The 19,106-nt window shown below is 55.6% G+C and overlaps 1 protein-coding gene and 1 pseudogene across 2 annotated transcripts in view; one reads left to right on the forward strand and one right to left on the reverse strand.

The window, feature by feature from the left end:
• The window catches only part of NCS1 (neuronal calcium sensor 1), a 41,316-nt gene extending 23,084 nt beyond the window's left edge, over positions 1–18,232 (forward strand). Inside the window, exons 2-6 of the mRNA XM_082400844.1 lie at positions 1,430–1,454; positions 14,343–14,481; positions 16,167–16,245; positions 17,497–17,585; positions 17,945–18,232. Of these exons, the coding sequence (XP_082256970.1) occupies positions 1,430–1,454; positions 14,343–14,481; positions 16,167–16,245; positions 17,497–17,585; positions 17,945–18,217 (605 nt within the window). The 3' untranslated portion in view covers positions 18,218–18,232. The remainder of the gene's footprint in view (positions 1–1,429; positions 1,455–14,342; positions 14,482–16,166; positions 16,246–17,496; positions 17,586–17,944) is intronic.
• On the reverse strand, positions 1,463–11,669 carry LOC309633792 (acireductone dioxygenase pseudogene; annotated as a pseudogene). The gene is made up of 2 exons: positions 11,531–11,669; positions 1,463–10,641 (listed from the first exon to the last, which is right to left on the reverse strand). The product of its transcript is annotated as an acireductone dioxygenase pseudogene (transcript).
• Positions 18,233–19,106: the final 874 nt, after the last annotated feature.

Below are 19,106 nucleotides of genomic sequence, written 5' to 3' on the forward strand. Positions count from 1 at the left end.
CTTGCAGCCTGCCCCCAGAGCCTGACTGCCAGGGCCTGGCTGGCAGATGGCTGAGCCACAGACCTGAGTTCAGACCCTCGCACTACCACTTCACGTCCTGCCCATTTTGTAACTCAGTTTCCCCATTTGCAGCCGGGGCAGAGTCACAGCTTCCCTGGGAGCGTTGTCAGGGCAGCTGAGCCGAAGCACAGAGGCCCGCCCTGGTACAGATCTAGGCTCGCAGTGGGCACTCAGGACTTGGCAGCTGTTACGAGCTTGCTTTGAACAGTTTTTGAAAAGTGGCCTCAAGTGTGATCGGGCACAAAGGGTGAGGTGGACCCCCTTGGGCCTCCCTCCTCACTTCTCTGGGAAGGGATGCCAGTTCCTTTATTCACCTGACCTGCACCCAACACCCACCGTCCTGTCCATTCGTTCGTTCATTCATCCATTCATTCTACAGGCCTGTATTGAGCACATCTGTGTGCCAGGCCCTGTGCTAGGGATTCAGGAGTTTTCACACCTGTTCTGATTGAATTCCCAGGACAGCTCGTGTGGCAGGTACTATAACTATCTTTCCCACTTTACAAACGAGGAAACTGAGGCATGGGGAGCTGGAGGTGCTCTCCCAAAGTGACTCCCCGCCCCCTCTGCCCCGAGAATGAGTGAGGCCTTAGAGGTGGTTAGATGTTCTTGTTCAGTGATTTGAGTGAAATTACTGGTTTTGTTCCAACCTGAACCGATTCAGTACTTTTCATAAAAAAACATTTTTTTGTTTGTTTCATGATTCAATGAAGAATGACTGTTTGGGCTTGGCTGGAGGTTCAGCTACTTTATATGGCTCATTCTAGCTTTTGGTTCACCGTTCTGTTCTCGTCTTGCCTGTAAAAAGAAGCCGGGACTGATGGCTCTGAGGGGCTGGAGGGATGGGTGGAGGAGGGGAAGCTGCTGGGTGCTGCCAGGGCCGAGGAGGGGGCTCAGCCTTTCTGCCCTGGCCCCCCATGTGCAGGCAGGGCAGCTGAGTGCCCGGGGAAGCCAGTGACTTCTGTGACCGTCCTGTCCCCAGGGATGCGAGATGGGGAAGAATTATCTTCAGTGTTGGCCTGGGCACAATAATCCTGCCTGCCCAGCCCAGGACTGCAGGGAGAGGCCAGCCCCTGCCCGCAAGAGGCTGATCTCGGCCGTCCTCCAGGCGGTGCAGTGGGCATCTGGAGGGGATGGGCCAGTGTCATCCCCTGGGGGGGTTAGACACAGAGCTCCTGACTGGGACTGTTCACCGGGGCGGGGGTGGGAGTTGCAGGCACCTTCTTGTTCAGAGCTGGCTGGTGTCCAGACTTGGGCAGACTGGCTGTGGGCTGGGGTGGGGAGGGTGGGAAGGAGGCTCCCCTGTGTCTGTCTGTCCCCTAGGATGCCTTCCTGAGCTAAAAGGCCACTTTTCTCTTTTCTTTTGCAGTTACTGAGAAGGAGGTCCAGCAGTGGTGAGTAGCTGCTTTTCCCCAAACTGTTGGGTGGGAGAGGGGGTGTTGGCTTTGTGCCGATGAGACGGCAGTCCAGCTGTCTGGGACAGCGGCACATGGAGGACCCTCTGAGAGCGGCTTATCTGCAAACCAGTCCAGGCAGCCTTTGTTCAGATCCCTTTGTTCACAGGAGACTGACATAGATCCAGTTGAACTGGGGTGAGGGTGGGGTGGTGGTGAGGTGGTGGTGACTCCTTGCCTTGGGTGGCATCTCTAAGGACCACCAGTGTTAATTTCAGACCCTGCTCACCCAAGGGAGGGGTTTGGACCAGAAACAAGTCAGGAGACTGGATCCCAGGCCCAGCTTTGTCACTAGATCATCCTGTGGCCTTGAGAAGTCTCTTCTCTAGAGTTCAGCCACCCTGTCTATAAAGTGATTGATTAGAGTGGATCAAGGATGGCAGATAGGTTTCTTTCTGGATGCCAGCTCTAATCAATCCATAGTAGCTGCCTGGAGTGCTGTGTTAAGAAGGATTCTGAGGCTGTATATCATGGAGCAAACGGAAAGTATAGCATCATTAATGCCTGGAAGGTCTGGAATGGATTAGTTATGCCTGCCCTGGGGCAGAGAGGGGAGAGTGGTATACTGGCTGTCATTGTGGAATGTGGAGCAGACAGGGGAGACTCACAGATGGTCAGGTGAACCTGAGTTGGGAGTAGGTGAGCGAGGAGGCGAGCTTGGAGACCTTCCAGAAAGTTTGGTGGCTTAGAAATGGACTCTGCACCTACCTCTTCCTATCCAAGTGACCTCAAGTGATCCAACCCCCCTCAGCCTCCGTTCCCCCACGTGTGTGACAGGAATGATGAGGCATCAGGGCGACATTCCCTGTAAAGGTCCCAAGAGATGACAGCCATTGACAGTGGTCTACCGTCGACTGTTCAGATGGGGAGCTGAGGCCTACAGATGTGCCCTCCGTCACAGCAGGCCGCAGCGGCCATGGCAAGGGCCCAGGTCACGAGACTCCTGGTGGAGCCCTGCTGGGGGCAGGGCCAGGCTCCCCAGGGGCCACTGCCTACACCTCCCTGTCCTTGAGTCCAGGTGGCAGAGGGGGAGAGTTGTGGCTGCCCTGCTTGGCTCTGCTGACCCCTTGCTGGAGACCCCGGCTAGGTGGGCAGAACTGGGGTGGTGAGCTGGCTGTGCCCCACAGGGGGAGTGGATGCGACGGGAGCAGCTGCCGCTCCCTTCCTCCTCCCCCACATCCTAGGACCCAACAGGTGGGCCTGACCTGCCTCTCACCTCATTTTCCACTTCTCCGCTTCCCCAGGTGAGCATTCCAGAAATACTTCTGCTTCTAGGTATTTTTTTTTTTGGCTGCGTTGGGTCGTCGTTGCTGTGCGCAGGCTTTCTCTGGTTGCGGCGAGCGGGGGCTACTCTTCGTTGCGGTGCGCGGGCTTCTCATTGCAGTGGCTTCTCTTGTTGCGGAGCACAGGCGCTAGGTGCACGGGTTTCAGTCGTTGCAGCACATAGGCTCAGTAGTTGTGGCTCACGGGCTCTAGAGCGCAGGCTCAGTAGTTGTGGCGCATGGGCTTAGTTGTTCCATGGCATATGGGATCTTCCCGGAGCAGGGACCAAGCCCGTGTCCCCTGCGTTGGCAGGCAGATTCTTAACCACTGCGCCACCAAGGAAGTCCCTGTTTCTAGGTCTTTATCTGTGAGGCTCTCCCTCCTGGATAGCCCCACCCCGCCTTCCCGAGCCTTTGTCACTCACTTTTCCCACCCTTCCTTTCGGGGCCATCTGAATTCCACTCTCCCAAGGCTTACCTAAGTCATCTCCTCCAGGAAGCCTTCCTGGATTCCCCATCTGTACATAATCCCCCTCCTTCCCACATGGCAGTCAGAGGGGTTTTTGTTGAGCAAATATTCAATGATGCCAGGCTTCTGCTTAAACTCTCCCTGGACTCAGGTGAAGTCTGCACCTCTGGCATGGTTACGTGGTTACAAGGCCTGGCTCAGGCCAGCCTTGCTGTGCTGACCCCTCCAGTCTCACTGCCATTTCTTCCTCTCCTCTGCCCTCTGCCCTCTGGCCTGCCCGAATTGCTATCCGTTCCCGAATTCACCTTACTTTCTGGGGCTTCCTGACCTTTGCCTGGGCTGTTCCCCCCTCTGGGAACACCCCTCCTCCTCTTTGCTTGGCCACCACCTCCTCACCCTCAGGCCTTCTTCCCTGAAACCTCCTGAGCCCGCAGGTTGAGTTAGGGGCCTCCTCTGACCTCCCACAGCCCAGTGTCACAGCCCGGGACACACCAGGCACAAACAGGACACACCTGGGACAAACAGCAGTTACAGGTCTGCGTCCCCCTCCGCCTCCCCTCCTGACCTTGAGGCCGGCTCTGCCCTGTTCACTGCTGTGTCCCCAGGGCCTGGCCATAGCAGGTGCTCAGCACCCATCCGGCACCCCTAGGTGCTTCACATACGCATTCTAATCGACTCCTGGACGCTGTCCCCGGGGGTTGACATGGTTTATCATCTCCATGGCGATGGGAAAACTAAGCTGAGGCTCAGAGAAGGTCAGAGCAGGGGATGAGGGCGAGGTCTGTCCTTGCGAGGTGGCAGATGCCTCCCCAGTGCTGCTGTGTGCTGGGTGCGCTCTCAGATGTGGCCTTGTTCATTTTGTCCTCGTAGTCACCCAGAGCGGTGTCCCACCATGGCATTCCCTGGACGAGGCTCCTGAGCCCCAGGAGGTGCAGGGCACACCTGAGCCCTGGCATCCTCTCCTGCTCCCCTGGGTCTTCCCCAGGAGAGACAGGAGGCAAAGTGGCCAGAAGGGCTCCGGAACCAGGGCTTGAGCTGAGCAACCTCGGACAAGTTACTGGACTGCTCGGTGCCTCAGTTTACCCATCTGGAAAGTGAGGGTAATAATAGTCAAGCTTTATAGGAATACTGTGAAGAATAAATGAGCTAATTCATACACAGTGTCTGGAACAGAGCCTAGTAATAACTTCTCTGTTTTGTTAATAATGCTAATACTACTAATAACACTGATCAGTACAACCATGGAGGGATCCTGAAATTGAGGGTCCTCTCCTCATTATGTAGATGGGGAAACTGAATCCCAAACAGGTGGAGGGATTTTTGTTCCTTCATCAAGCTGACATCTGAGCTATGACCTGGACAACAGGACTCAACCACAGAATAGTGTTCCAGGCACAGGGAACGGCAAGGACAGAGGCTCAGCAGTGGGAAGGGGCTTGGTGTGTTTGAAGAACAGCAGGGAGGCCAAGGAGGCCGGCCTGGAGGAGGCAGTTGAGGCTTCTACAACAAAACCAGGGCCCTTGTGATGCCCAGTCCTTGCTGTAGGGGAACTCTCTCTAAAGAGCTTATAAAGAAAAAAAAAGATCTTTTCTTTGCCACAAAGTTCCATGGACCTCAAGTAAATGCCCTTTGGTTCATTTTGGTGGTGCCTTTCTCTAACCCTCCTGGGTCAGCCCACCACCCACCTCACTGTTGTATCCTAGAATGGTTATACCCCACAGGGCGAAGGTAGACTAGGGATGGTTAAACAGCGACACTCATACCACCACTCTCCCCACCTGTGTCCACAGCAGACATCAGTAATGGATCACAGATTATGGCACTCTGGATCAGTCTCCTCCAGTGCTGTGGGCAGCCCGTGTAATTATTCTTAGCACACGAAATGAACCAATTTGTAATCCCATGATGGGCCTACACCTCCCTGGTTCACTGGGACCATAACACAAGCCTGCTGGGTCAGAGGCCAGATCCATGCAGCCCACTATCCCCTCTGTCCTTTGCACAGGAGACAAATGGGACAAGCACCTGCATCCCAAGTGCCCTGGCCCATTTCAGAGGACCCTTTCTCACCACGGCCTCCAGCCATGCCCCTTCATGTCCTGAACGGCTCTCTGGCACCTGATAGCTGGGAAATGCCTGCCCTTCCTTGGGAAAACTCAGGTTCCTGAGCCCAGACTACCAGGGCAGCAAACAATTTAGCACCAAACCATCTGAGGTGGGATTGGGAAATGGGAGGGAGGGGCATGCGGAGAGCAGCGGGGCCGCAATGGACAGAGTTTTCCGATCTCACCTGTGACGTGTGTGGGTGGATTCAGCCAGGGCGGTTTCAGTTTCCTCCTGTGTTTCTCTCTCTCTTGCTTAAAGCCCTTCTTGGCTTCTTACTGCACTTAGAATAAAGACCCAGCCCCTTTGACTGGTCCTTGGGGCTCCCCAAGGTCTCTGGCCTCACCCTCTCCCTGGCTTAGCAGGCACCAGCCACACTTACTGTCCCTCAGCCATGCCACGCTCCTTCCTATCTCAGGGCCTCCATCCTTGCTGTTCCCTCTGCTGTTCCCTCTGCCCCAGATCTTGGCATCTTCGCTGCAATGTCACCTCCTGGGAGAGGTCTGCACTGACCACCCTGCCCCTGTTTTTCCAGCCTGGTACAGGATCATCTTGTTTGGTGCCGACTTTCAGTAGCTGCTCCCCAGAATAGGAACCAGACCCAGGGGTCTTCTGTGACTCTGTGACTTGTCCTGGGCCACCCAGTGAGCAGAAGTAGAGCTGGGCATGTCCCAGGTTCTCCAGGAGAGCTGAGGCCCCAGGTGGTCAGGAGCGCAGACCAGGCCACAGGGATGTGATGCCTGAGCCGGGCCAGCTGGGCGCTCACCTCACCCCCGGCTTCATGCTGGGCACCCATGGTGTCATCTCCGCTGCTCCTGGCTCTGTATTTGGCAGAGACGGGAGGAGGCTGGGGCGTCAGGAGGTGGGGCCAGTGTCAGGTCCACAGCCAGCCTGAGGCCCCCGCCCACCGCATCCCTTCCTCTTGACCAAGCTCCATTCACCACAATGGAAGATCGGGAACCTCGATGGGGACTGACTAGGAAACTATAGCAGGTCCCAGGCCCTTAAAGGCGATCGTGAAATTGTGATCACCTGGAGGGTGAAGGGAACGCCATCCCGAGGGGGAACAGCAGGGCACAAATAGTGCCCCAACACAGTTCCATGATGAAGAAAGTGTGGACGGAAAAGAAGATGGAAAGGAGACTGGCCAGAGGCTAGAAGTGGGTGTGCTGGGGGTGGTGGCATCATGGGTATTCTTTTTTCTCTTATATTTTCTATTTTACAAGTTGTCTGTAATGCTTTTATTACATTTATAATAACCAAATAACCCGATGGTATTGTAACAAAAATAGTGGGCGGAAGCAGGAGGAATTCTGCAGCCGCCTCCACAGGGCCGGCTGTCAATCCTGGACCCTTCTCCGCAGTCACAGCTGTGGGTAAGGAGGCCGCCGCCAATGCCGTGGGGTCAATCTAGGAACAGCCCATTTTACAGATGAAGAAACTGAGGCTCCGAAGGGCGGAGATACTTGTCTGGGTCTCACAGCTGTGTGTGTGTGTGTGGAGTCTGGGTCCAGCTTGCTGGCCTCCATGGCCTGGGCTATGGGGGCTCAGCTCTGCTGGCTCTGGCTTTGGGAAACCCCACAAAGCTGAAGGCGGTGGAGGATGGGGGGGCGCGGTGAGGAGAGAGATGGGGGAGTGGAGAGGAGCAGGGAAGAGGCCTCATCCTCATGGATGTGTTTGAGCCCCTCCTCCAGGATCGTCTGAAGGCAGGTCTCCAGGGAGCTGGGAGGGGAACGCCAGGGGAAGGGAGGTGTTTGAAAAGATAATGGGAGAACAGTTTGCCAGGGCCGCTGTGGCAGTCCCTGATTGCAGCTGGGGGTTACGCTTTATTATTTATCCATCTACTTACTTCCCACTTTCCACACTGCAGAGAGCAACATCTGCCACACCTAATCCTGGCGGGGAGGGAGGTGGGCATGGAGGGCTATGCGAGGCTTGCTTCAAGCTGGGTCCCAGAGGACGAGGCTCTGTGGGAACTGCAAGCAGTGAATTCCAGAAAGTCCTAGCAGGCTGGTGCCTTTGGGGAACCAAGGCCCTGGCGGCGTTGGGGATGCTGGGGGCCACAGAGAACAGGATGCTGAGCTGGAGTTGGACCCGTGCCTCATGGCCAGCGTGCATTCATGCATTCTCTCATCACTCATTCATTCATTAATTCACTCCCTCATTGCTCCCTCATGCCTTCATTCACTCATTCATTCATTCATCCAGTCACTCATTCACTCCCTCATTCATTCAGTCACTCATTTGCTCCTCATTCATTGTCAGTCACTCCTTCATTCATTTATTCACTCCCTCATTCACTGCCTTACTCCTTCATTCATTCGCTCACTCCCTCATTTGCTCACTCCCTCATTCATTCTGTCACTCATTCACTAATTCATTCATCTGCTCGCTCATTCCTTCATTCATTTGTTGGTTCATTCATTCTGTAAATCTTTACTGAGCACCTATTATGTGCCAGGCCCATGGCCAGCACTGGGGGCGGCAGGGACTGGGGGAGACGAGGTGCTGGAGTCCCCTGGGGGACACAGGCTGGCGCAGTGGGGGGCAGAGGCGGGGTGGGAAGCTTACAGGGAGGAAGCCCAGCGTTGAGTCGGGAGTGTTTTATAAGTGGCGTTCAGCCTTCAGTGTTTTTATGAAATGACAGCTTTCTTTTTTTTTCCCCTTTCCCTTTTAAAGAGGCTTAAGAATGCAGTTGTCAAATCTGGGATTTTCTTCTCCCGTCTCCACCCCGTCGTGGAGAGCTGGTTCCCAAGCACAGTCAACCATGTCGAAAACCTGTGCTCTGGTGGCTGGAAACTGCGTGTGGAGCTCAGGAGCCGCGCCACGTCCCCGGCTCGGTTCCACAGCTTCTCCTCCCATCCCCGAAGAGAGTTGAGACCCCTGCTCTAGAACATGGTTGTGGGAGGGGTGGTCTCCATATAAATTCCTCAGAACGCTTTTTGTGTCTCACCCCCCCTCCCCGGCCTAGCCTGCACCACCGACAGTGCCAGGACTACTGCTGCTTCCACCCTTGGTCTGGAATCAGGCAGAAGGCACTGAGGAAAGCAGGCCACAGAGGCTTCGGGCCTCGCTGGTGACTGGCTGCACACAGAGGCGGTGGCAGGGGTCCAGTTGTGGCCCCCCATTCGCTAGCTGTGCAGCTCCAGTAGATATTTACTGAGCACCTGCGGTGGACCCTGCAGATTCGGGGTGAGCTAGAAGACGGGGCCCCTGCCTTGACGGACCCTGTGATGCACTCACTGGCCCAGGCATCATACAGGCTACAGGCACAGCTGCGAGGCCCAGGCCAGGGACAGGGTGCTGTGAGTGTGTCGACCAGTGTGTGTACTGGAGTCTTGGGTGGCCAGAGCGGGCTTCTCTAGGGGAGATGCACTGAAGCCAAGACAAAAAGGGGGAAGGAAGAGGGGAAGGAGTGGGCCGGGCAAAAGAAATGCCGTGTGAAGGCCCTGAGCCAGGAGACTTAACAGCCCCCAGCCTCAGTTTCTCCATCTGTACAATGGGCATAATAATCCTCCCCTCCTGGGCCTGTTGGGACGATTTGGTGAAATGGTGCCTGGAAATCACATAGCTCCGTGCCCGGCTCTCAGTAGGTCCCTGTTATTCAGAATCGCAGATCACTGGAAGGCAGACACTGGGGAAGACCCTTCCCCCTGCTTTGTGGGGGTCCCCAGAGACCATCTAGCCCCGTGGTTCTCCACTGGAGTGGTTCTGCTCCGGGGGGATATTTGGCACTGTCTGGAGACACTTTGGGTTGTCATAACCTGGGGTGAGGGCGCTTCTGGCATCTAGCAGGTGGAGGCCAGGGATGCCATGGCGTGGGTGGAAAAACCCTGATCTAGTCTAAGTCACTTATTTTACCAGCAGGGAAACTGGGGGGCATTGCAGGGAAGGGGTTTGCTCGGGCCCCTCTCACTGTGAGACAGGATGGGCCAGAGCTGGAGCACAGGGCAGGCCCCAGAGCAGGTTTCCAGGCAGCAGCGTGTCTGAAGGAGAGACGGGGTGGGGGCGGGGAGAGGGAGAGGCTCAGGCCTGTTGGAACCTGAGCCTGGGTCAGGGATGGGGCTGCAGTCACGTACATCTCTCAGTCATCCTGGGATAGAATTCTTGGGCAGGAACTCCTATTTTTTAAATTTTTATTTATTTTCTTTTAACATTAAGACAGCTACTATATTTTGAACAAGAAAGTGGCATAAGCAAGCGAGTGTCCCCCTAACATGCCAGTTCGTCCCCCACGGCACCCCACCGCCCCCCAGCTTCCCCCCTGTTTTGGGAGAAAAGCATCTTTTCTCTGCCCAGTCCTGTCATCCACTGTCACCCCTCTGCACAAGGCAGGCATGGCCTCGCCTGGTATCTGCTTAAAGTCCAAAAATTGTCCAGATGGGGCAGCTAAATGGCTGCATTTGGGGAGATGAAATTCACTCGGTCAGAGCTGGAGGCACCAGCTGACACAGGGCCACTGACCACTGATCCTGAATCAGAGAAATGAACGGATTTGCCCAGATTTCCACAGGTGCTTCCATGTACAAACAAGTTCTATAGCTACTTCCATTAAAATGTATTCTGATCAAACAGTCTTGCAGAGGAAAGCTCACCTAGCCTCAAGTCTATAACACAAAAGCAAGGAGAAAATGACAGATTTTCTGCTGCCATCACACCTGGAACCTTCACAAGGGGGGCCGGGGTGCATGAGGCCCCAGGGCTCCGCTGGGCTGTCTGCGCCAGAAATTCCAGGTTCTGCCTCCGGCCTTGAAGTTGTCAGCCGGCCGGTTGTATGCCGTCCACACTGGGTCTCCCACAAACAGCCGCATGGCTTTCTCGTATTTCTTCTCGTCCAGTGTGAAACGGTGGTAAATCCCGGCAGGGAGAATGATCACGTCTCCTTTTTCCATGAAGATCCGGCTGCACCTGTCCTCTTTATCTCTCACGTCAGAGTACCCACTGCCGTCCAAGATGAAGCGAATCTTGTCATCCAGGTGTAAATGCTCCTTGTAAATCATCTTAATCTTTTCTTCGTAATTTGGTAGTTTGTCTCTGCCTATGGTTATTATGTCCATCCAGGAGTAGTTTCTCTCTTTTCGGATCTTTTCTAATTCTGGATCATTCTCATATTCGTTAGCATCCAATTTCCAGTAAAGGACCCCGAGCCCGCGCAGCTGCTCCAGGCCGACCGGGCGCACGGGCTCCGCGTGGTGGAGCCACGACGGGTTGTCAGCCGAGTCGTCCGTGTACCAGGCCTGCACCGTGGCCGGGCCGGGGGCACTGCCGCCTGGCCCCAGACCTGCGCCGCGACCTGCTCAGGCTGGTCTCAAGAGCTCTGTTATTAAGCCGCAGCTCCCTTGGGTGCCCACCGTGTGGTGGGGGTGTGTGCCTGGGGTGAGTGTCCTGGCTCAGCCCACCACGGGGCTGAGCTGCACCTCGGAATCGGACCATGGCAGGAAGTCCTGGCCTCAGAGCTGTGAGGACTTGAAGAGCAAATTTGGGGCCTGGGGCAAGTGGGGCGTCTGGGACAGACCTCCTCCTCTCTGCTCCAGCGAGACAGGGTGCCCCACATCTTCTGATGATGACCGATGGGGTTATGCAATGTTTGGGGAGCAGGCTCTTGGCTTTCCATGGGGCTGGGGCCAGTGCAGCCTGGCGAAGAGGGAGACTGGGAGGCAGGAGTCCCGGGTGTGAGCCCTGTTTCTGCTGCTAACTTGCTGTGTGGCCTTGGGCCAGTCTCTCTCCCTCTCTGGGCCCCCAGTTCCCCATCAATCCACAGAGGGGTGGGCGTATATCTGTGGTTCTCTAACCATCTGCACGGAGTTCTCAGGTTCTGACCACGGTCCCCGGGGCTTAGGAAGAAGATGCCTGACACCTGGCCTCTCCCTGTCTCTGTGTGTTCATTCATTCATTCATTCATTCAGCTCATTCATTGAGCTCACTGGGCATTTACTGAGCCCCCGTTATGTGCCAGGCGTCGGGGCACTGGGAGTTCACTGTTGGGTGGAGGACACAGCCTGGTGGCAAACATGACACAGCGTGGTTCGTGCTGCGCTGGGGTCGTTCAAGGGATGGGGGAGCAGATGAGCATTGCGGCCCCTGGGGGCCTGGGCGGACGTCCTGGAGGGAAGCCGGGACCTGGTGGATGAGTGCATTAGCCAGGCAAAGAGGAGGAGGATGTGTTTTGCAGGCACAGGGACCTGCAGGCCCAAAGGCCTGGTGGCTGGATGGCGTGGCAAGCTCTGCAAAGTGCGGCAGGGTGTGGAATATGGGCGGCGTGGGGCGGTGAGGGTGTGTGGCCAGAGGAGGCTGGGCCGTCAGGCTGGAGCAAACCTTCATCGATCGGGCCCCCGAGGGGGTGGGCCTGCTGCTAATGGCACCAAGGGGGCTGGAGCCCCACAGTGACAGTGACAGTCTCTGCAGGGGAAACCGGATAGTCCCCCGAAGGCTCCCCACCGAGGCCAGCCTGCCTGTACCCACCTGCCCCCAGTAAAGCTGCAGGGCCCCCCGCGGCTGTTCGCAGTGCTGACAGCTCCCGCTGCGGCGGCACCTGCGCTGCCTCCCCTCCTAAGAGCCAGGCACCCGCAGGGACCGGGCCGCGAGATGCCTCTGGGCGCCTTTTGTTTTCCCTTTGTTGTTTTTAATAATCTTTTCAAATCACTCAAGTGACACACAGCCATTGTGGGGAAATGGGAGGCTCTGGGGGACACAACGGGAAGCGATGGCCCCCCTCTGGCCTCCAAGGCCGGCTGTGCCCCCATGTGGTCATCACGGCCTGGCGCTGGGCCTGTTCCCTCCTCCTGCCCAGGGACCCGTCCTGACCAGGGGCCTGGGGTCATGGACCAGATCTTGGCTCCAAAACGCTCCTCTCTGGCTCTGCGTCCTGGCCCAGATGTGAAGGTTTGAGTCTGGAACACCCAGCTGGGAAGGAGGCTTCAAGGGGAGGGACCCAGAGGGGCCGAGTCCCTTCTTGGTACCTGCTGTGGGAGGGGCCCTGACCTCTGTGCTTCAGTGCCTTCATCTGTGAAATGGGGATCACTGAACCCACTGAGCAGGGCTGAGTGGTGACTGCAGGAGGAACTGCCCACAAAGGCTTAGTCCAGTGCCCGGCACGGGGCTGTTGTCAAAGGTGCAGGCGGTGGTGAGATGGGGCAGTGATCCTGGTTACTGGGCCGGGACCGCCTCCCTGGGCCTCTGGCCCCTCGAGGTGCCCCAGGGGGTGGGTGGGGAGGCACGCAGAGGCTCAGCCATTTTTTACAGCCTCATGCTTGCTGGGGGCACTGCGGGAGGGTGGGTGCCCACGGCAGCCCAACGCCACGCCCCACTCCATCTCCCAGCCTCTCCCTCACCCCTAAGGAACCGCTGACATGTTAGCAAGAGTCTTGTCTTGCTTTCTTTCTGACATCTGACCTTGATCACTTAGGCCCCAGGATTCCCAAGCCTCCCTCCTTCCGGTGCCCTGCGTGTCCCTTCACCCAGCCTGGGCCCCTTAGCTTGTTCTCTGATGGGTGGAGGGACAGTGGCTTCTCCACACACTCCCTGTGTATACGGCCCTCAGTCACGGCGCCACCAGCAACTTTCCCGGGACGTGACGGGAGAGTGGCCCTGGGTAGACCAGAGAACAGTGGGGCGGGGAGGGGACGTCTTCGGCGAGCCCGTGTCTCTGAGCATCTGGCCCCATCAGTGGTTACTTCGAACCCCACCTCAGCTCCAGTCTGGGCTGCAAGGACTTGCAGATCTCCCTGTCTCAAAGCCTCAGTTTCCTCATCTTTAAAATGGGCTTGGGACTTCCCTGGCGGTCCAGTGGTTAGGACTCCGCGCTTTCACTGCTGGGGCCCGGGTTCAATCCCTGGTCGGGGAACTAAGATCCCACAAGCCACGCAGCCAAAAAAAAAAAAAAAAGAGCTTCATCATAGTACATTTCTCATAGGGCTGTTATGGGCATTCCAGGAGAATCAGGTTTGCAAAGTTCCCAGCAGAGAGTGGTCCAGCAGAGGTAGCAGCTGGTAGCTGATAATAGCTGACCCCTCTCTCTAGCCCCCCTTTGTGCTGGGAACTCTCCTCAGAGGAATGTATGTCCTGGTTGGAGTTGCCAAGCTACACGCAGGAGCCAACTTATGAGTTGATTTAAAAGAACACATTGAGGTCATAATACTAAAGATCGTGCCATTGCTTATTTTTTACGTCCAGCCCTGTGCCAAGTATGCTACATCATCTCACGCAGTCCCCACAAGATGGATGTGATAGCTGTCCCTGTTTATAGATGAGGAGAGTCTGGCTCAGGGAGGTGAAGGCACCTGCCTGAGGATGCAGCTAGCAAATGCAGGACTGGGATTTGGGCTGCAAAGCCATGTTGCCATCAGCTGGCCGGGTATCTGGAGGGTCTCTGGGCACTGGGAATGCAGGGTGGGCAGGTCCAATTGGAACCCACCAGGATGCCCTCCGAGCTTGCTGGGCGGCTCCCGCGTCGTTTACACAGTTCTCTGGGAACAGAGGCAGGGGAGCGGGTGTGTGCACACGGGGGGGTGCAGGCATGTGGGAGGAACCAGCTGCCGGCCCCATATGGTGGCTCTGCCCACCAGCGCCACCAGCGCCACCAGCACCACCTGCCTGCCTGGCTCCGGGAGGGGCTCAGTGGAGAGGGTCGGGGAGGGGGGAGTACCTTGTGCGAGAGCGGGACTTCGGGGAGGTCGTTCATGCAAGTTTTGTTTTAGTCGCCTGTGTGGAGCAGGGGGCCGAGTGGCCAAGTGACTCTTATGCCTCTGGGACAGATGAGGCTAAGAGAGGTGTGGCCACCTGTCCCAGGTCACACAGCTGGCGAGAGGCAGAGGTGGGATGAGCCCGTGCCCGTGGAGTCCAGGTCTGTGCTCACAACCCCGTGTGGCGCTGTCTCCCGGGACAGGGATTCACAGGCTTCCAGGGCGCTGGGCAGGCTTACTGCCTGTAGGGATCCCAGCAGGTGGGTGATGCTGGAGTCTCCTTTACCCTCTCTCACCTGGTCTCTACCTCCAGGTACAAAGGCTTCATCAAGGACTGCCCCAGCGGGCAGCTGGATGCAGCGGGCTTCCAGAAGATCTACAAGCAGTTCTTCCCGTTTGGAGACCCCACCAAGTTCGCCACATTTGTTTTCAACGTCTTTGATGAAAACAAGGTGAGCTGGGAATTGACAGGGCCTGTGCCAGCCCGGAGTCCCCTCCCTCCGGCGGCAGCCTGCGCGGCTCCACACCCACGCTGTCCTGCTGATGTTCCATTCCAGAGAAGGAACACACAGACGTGTGCACTCACACATACACATATACACACAAACGCACGCACATGTGTGCACACCCACACGTGCTTATACACATGCACACAAACGCATGCATGCACACACATACATGCACTCATATTGTACACAAATGCATGCACGTATATACATTGCAGGAGCTCACACATGCACAAGGAACCCACAGAGATCCGTGTATGCAGATACATACCATGCACATAGACATACATGTATACACACATGCACACATATGTATACCTTGAACCTTTTCTTACAAGCACAAAATGCAAATGCCTCCAGGGATAATAACAGGATTTATAATCATAACTGACATTTACTGAACATTTACTACATACTACGCTCTTTATGTGGATTTTTTTTTTAATAAATTTATTTATTTATTTTATTTTTGGCTGCATCGGGTCTTCGTTGCTGCACACGGGCTTTCTCTAGTTGCGGCGTGCGGGCTTCTCACTGCAGTGGCTTCTCTTATTGCGCAGCATGGGCTCTAGGTGCACGGGCTCAGTAGCTGCAGCACATGGGCTTGGTAGTTGTGGCTCGCGGGCTCTAGAGTGCAGGCTCAGTAGCTGTGGTGCACGGGTTTAGTTGCTATGTGGATTATTTTTAGTGAGACCTTACAACCAACTGCCTGTAGGGGTGCCTTTTAATTGCCCCCATTTTGCAGATGAGGAAACTGAGAATCATATAATATGGGCTCTTTTGTGCCTGGCTTCTTTCACTGAGTATCGTGTTTTCAAGGCTTATCCTTGTTGCAGTGTGTCCCTTCCTGGTGACGGCCACCCTGACAGCATATCCACCATTGGGGCATCTGCAGTCCTCCAGACTCTGTGCCACGCTGGCATATTTCCTGGCTCTCTTGTATTCAAGGTGGACGTACTGTAACTTGTTTCCACGCTCCACGCTGTAGGGCACTCGGATTTTTTCTGCTCTGTCATGCCCTGGCTTTCTCTGCAGGTGGCCTCAGCTGACAATCGCACTGCCTGGCCCTGGGAAGAGCTCTGACCTCTCCGGACCTCAGTTTCCTTATTTGCAAAATAAATAGGATTGAACAGTCCAGATCCCCACCTTTTTCTATAGCCCCTGAGCCTGTGGTTCAAGGCCGAGGAGAAAAGGGTTTCTGGGTGACTCCTGCCCAGAGGGTCATGTGTGCTGGTGGTCCCTCTTCCTCCCACCAGATGTGGAGTGTCAGGCTCTCCCTTTGGCCCCACCCTTTTCCTTGTCCCTCCTGCCTTGCTTTTCCCTTCTTTTTTTTTGGCCACACCATGCAGCATGCGAGATCTTTGTTCCCCGACCAGGGATCAAACCCATGCCCCCTGCATTGGGAGCGTGGAGTCTTAACCACTGGACCGCCAGGGAAGTCCTATTTTCCCATTTCTAATCCTACCCCCTCCCCCTCCCCTTCCTTCTCCTGACCCTCATCCCTTCACTCCCGCACTCTCCACTTGGGTGTCTGGTACCTGCTGCCGCCCATCACCACCTGCCCAAGGTGCAGCCTGACCAGGTGACTCAGCGCTAACTGAGGCCCACCCCCACTCCTCTCTCTCCTGCAGGACGGGCGGATTGAGTTCTCTGAGTTCATCCAGGCGCTGTCGGTGACCTCGAGGGGAACCCTGGATGAGAAGCTGCGGTGTAAGTCCTGCCCCCTGGGCTCTATGGGGCGGCCACTGGGCGGTCCCAGGCGGGAGGGAGGCCAGCTACCTGGGCCAGGTCTCATCTGTCTGGGGCTGAGAGTGGCACAGATGTCCTGCCCTTCCAGGTCAGAGGCAGTTGCTTGGAGGAGGCCAGGCAGGAGGAACGTGTCTTCCTTAGATGCGTGGACAGATGGGGCAGGAGCAAAGGGGCATCCGAGCAGGTGCAGACATGGGACCTCGGGCAGGACAGCGTGGAGTTAAAAGACTCAGTTCCAGGGCTTGATCCACCACTTCGGAGGCTGTTTTGATGACTGATCTCATTCATTCACTTATTTACTGGTTCACCCAACAGATGTTGACCAAACACGGCCACGTGTCAGTGCTGGGCAGAGGCCAGGACCCACGGGTGCATCAGATAGACGGGCACCTGCCCTCGCGGCTGTCAATCTAGCTCAGGGACCTTATCCGAAAGATCCCAGAAAACTGTAACCGAGGCAGGAAGAGGGAAGTGTGAACCGACAGGAGAGGAACTGACCCTGTTATGAGTCGGGAGCTGAGCTGGGAAGGGTGAAGGTGCCAGGGAGGAAGGAGGGAAGAGGGTTCCAGGCAGGGGAACAGCATGTGCGAGGCCCTGAGGAGGAATGAGAGAAGGATTCAGAGGGGAGAGTGTGCAGGCTCATGCTGCTGCGAGAGGGAATCTGGAGAGAAGATAAAAACAGCTGGGCCAGAACTCACTTCCCACTGAGACACTTTCACTGCTTTGCATCGGCACCGAGAAAACGCGGCAGTTTCTTTTTCTTTCTCTTTTTAGGAATAAAAGAGGATTTTATTTATACAGAAGCTCCTCCCCTCCTCCCCAGGCATATTATTTTATTTTCTAAGTTGATCCCAGCAGGATACAGTGTAATTGTGGAAAGAAAGTGGGCTGAAAGGAGGCAGAGGCCGGGGCATGGGGAAGGAGAGGGGGGCCTTTAGGGCTCCTCCTGGGGTCCCCTCCCTCCCTCAGCTCCAGCTCCAGCCTCAGCTCTCGCAGACCCAGTGCCCCCTCCTTTTTATACTTAGGTATTTTTAAATAACCCTAGTTGAAACGGCGCATGTGTTCCTGTCGTGCGTGCGCATGCGCGTGTCCCGTCGGTTTTGATGTAAATATTCATTGATTGGATGAGTAATGGGGCTGTGGTGCAGGGGCGGGGACCAGCACCCCTGACCCGGGCCGGGGGGTCACTCTGCCCTGGCTGGTTGACCGCAGGGGCCTTCAAGCTCTACGACTTGGATAACGACGGCTACATCACCAGGAACGAGATGCTGGATATAGTGGACGCCATTTACCAGATGGTGGTGAGAGGCCCGGGTCCTATGGGGTAGGGGGAGGCAGTAGGGGCGTCAAATTTAGTGATTGGGTCTGTCCCAGAGGAAGCACCCCGTGGGACTGCTCTCCCGACCGGGGCAGGCGTTGGCCAGGCGAGGGTCACTGCCTGAGGCCGCTCAGCACATCTGCAGTTGAGGTGGCAGATGGGGGCTGGGGTGGGTGGGAGGTTCCAGAGCAGAATTACAGATGGCGGGGGACATTGCGGGGAGTGGGAGTAAGAGGCAGTCCTCATCTGGAACCCCCCCAGGTCTGGGGAGCATATTTTTGGGAAAAGGGCCCAAAGCCCAGAGTGCCAGGAGCCAGCCCTCACCTTGTCTGTCCCTGTCAGGGGAACACCGTGGAACTCCCCGAGGAGGAGAACACCCCCGAGAAGAGGGTGGACCGAATCTTCGCCATGATGGACAAGGTGAGACCCCTCCCCGTAGGCGCCACTGACCACCTAGGGGCCTGGCTTGAGGCAGGCAGCACACCTGGTGTGACGTCCACTGGTCCGGTTGGCAGCCGTCCGCTTCAGACATCCAGGGTTTTAAGTAAATTTGTCCAACACTTTCTCTTTGATCAACTAAGATTCTTTATTTATTTTTTTAAATTAATTAATTAATCTATTTTTGGCTGCGTTGGGTCTCTGTTGCTGCGCGTGGGCTTTTCTCTAGTTGTGGCGAGAGCAGGGGCTGCTCTTCGTTGTGGTGCACGGGCTTCTCATTGCGGTGGCTTCTCTTGTTGCGGAGCACGGGCTCTAGACACGCGGGCTTCTGTAGTTGTGGCTCACGGGCTCTAGAGCGCAGGCTCAGTCGTTGTGGCGCATGGGCTTAGTTGCTCTGTGGCATGTGGGATCTTCCCAGACCAGGGATCGAACCCATGTCCCCTGCATTGGCAGGCGGATTCTTAACCACTGCGCCACCAGGGAAGTCCCAAGATTCTTAACCTTTTAAATTTTTTGCCATGGACAATAAATTTGGGCATTCTGGAGAAGTTGTCTGTGGACTTCTCAGAGTAATGGTTTTAAGTGCATGAGATAAAATCCACAGGACTAAGAAGGAAGCTATTTTGGAATGCTGCTATCAAAATTTTTTTTAAAAGAATTTGTGATGTGGTATATGAGCTTCTTTATGAACACATCGGATGATGAGATATAGCGGTTTAAGCGCCCCACAATTTCGAATCGATGATATGTGCAGGTGATGCCTACAGCAACCGTGGAGTGTTATAAAAATGCCTCAATCCCCACAGTTGACAAAGTCACAGGTACTGCTGGTTCTGTGGGAGGTCGTTACCTAGATTCACTATGGAAGAAAGAGCTAAATTTCAGTTATAAGTTAGCGAAAAGAAAGACCTCATTTTTTCCCATTTTAGTTCACAGGCCTGCTGAATTCTATCCTCAGACCCCAGATTAAGAAACCCTTCTTTATACCAAACTTTTTTTTAAAACTGGAAATAACTTTGTTTTAAACTGGAATTTGACATCAAGATGGTAAGAAACCCAGTATTGC

Source organism: Balaenoptera borealis, assembly GCF_965194805.1.
Source record: "Balaenoptera borealis genome assembly, chromosome: 8".
In the NCBI taxonomy this organism is placed as follows: domain Eukaryota; kingdom Metazoa; phylum Chordata; class Mammalia; order Artiodactyla; family Balaenopteridae; genus Balaenoptera; species Balaenoptera borealis.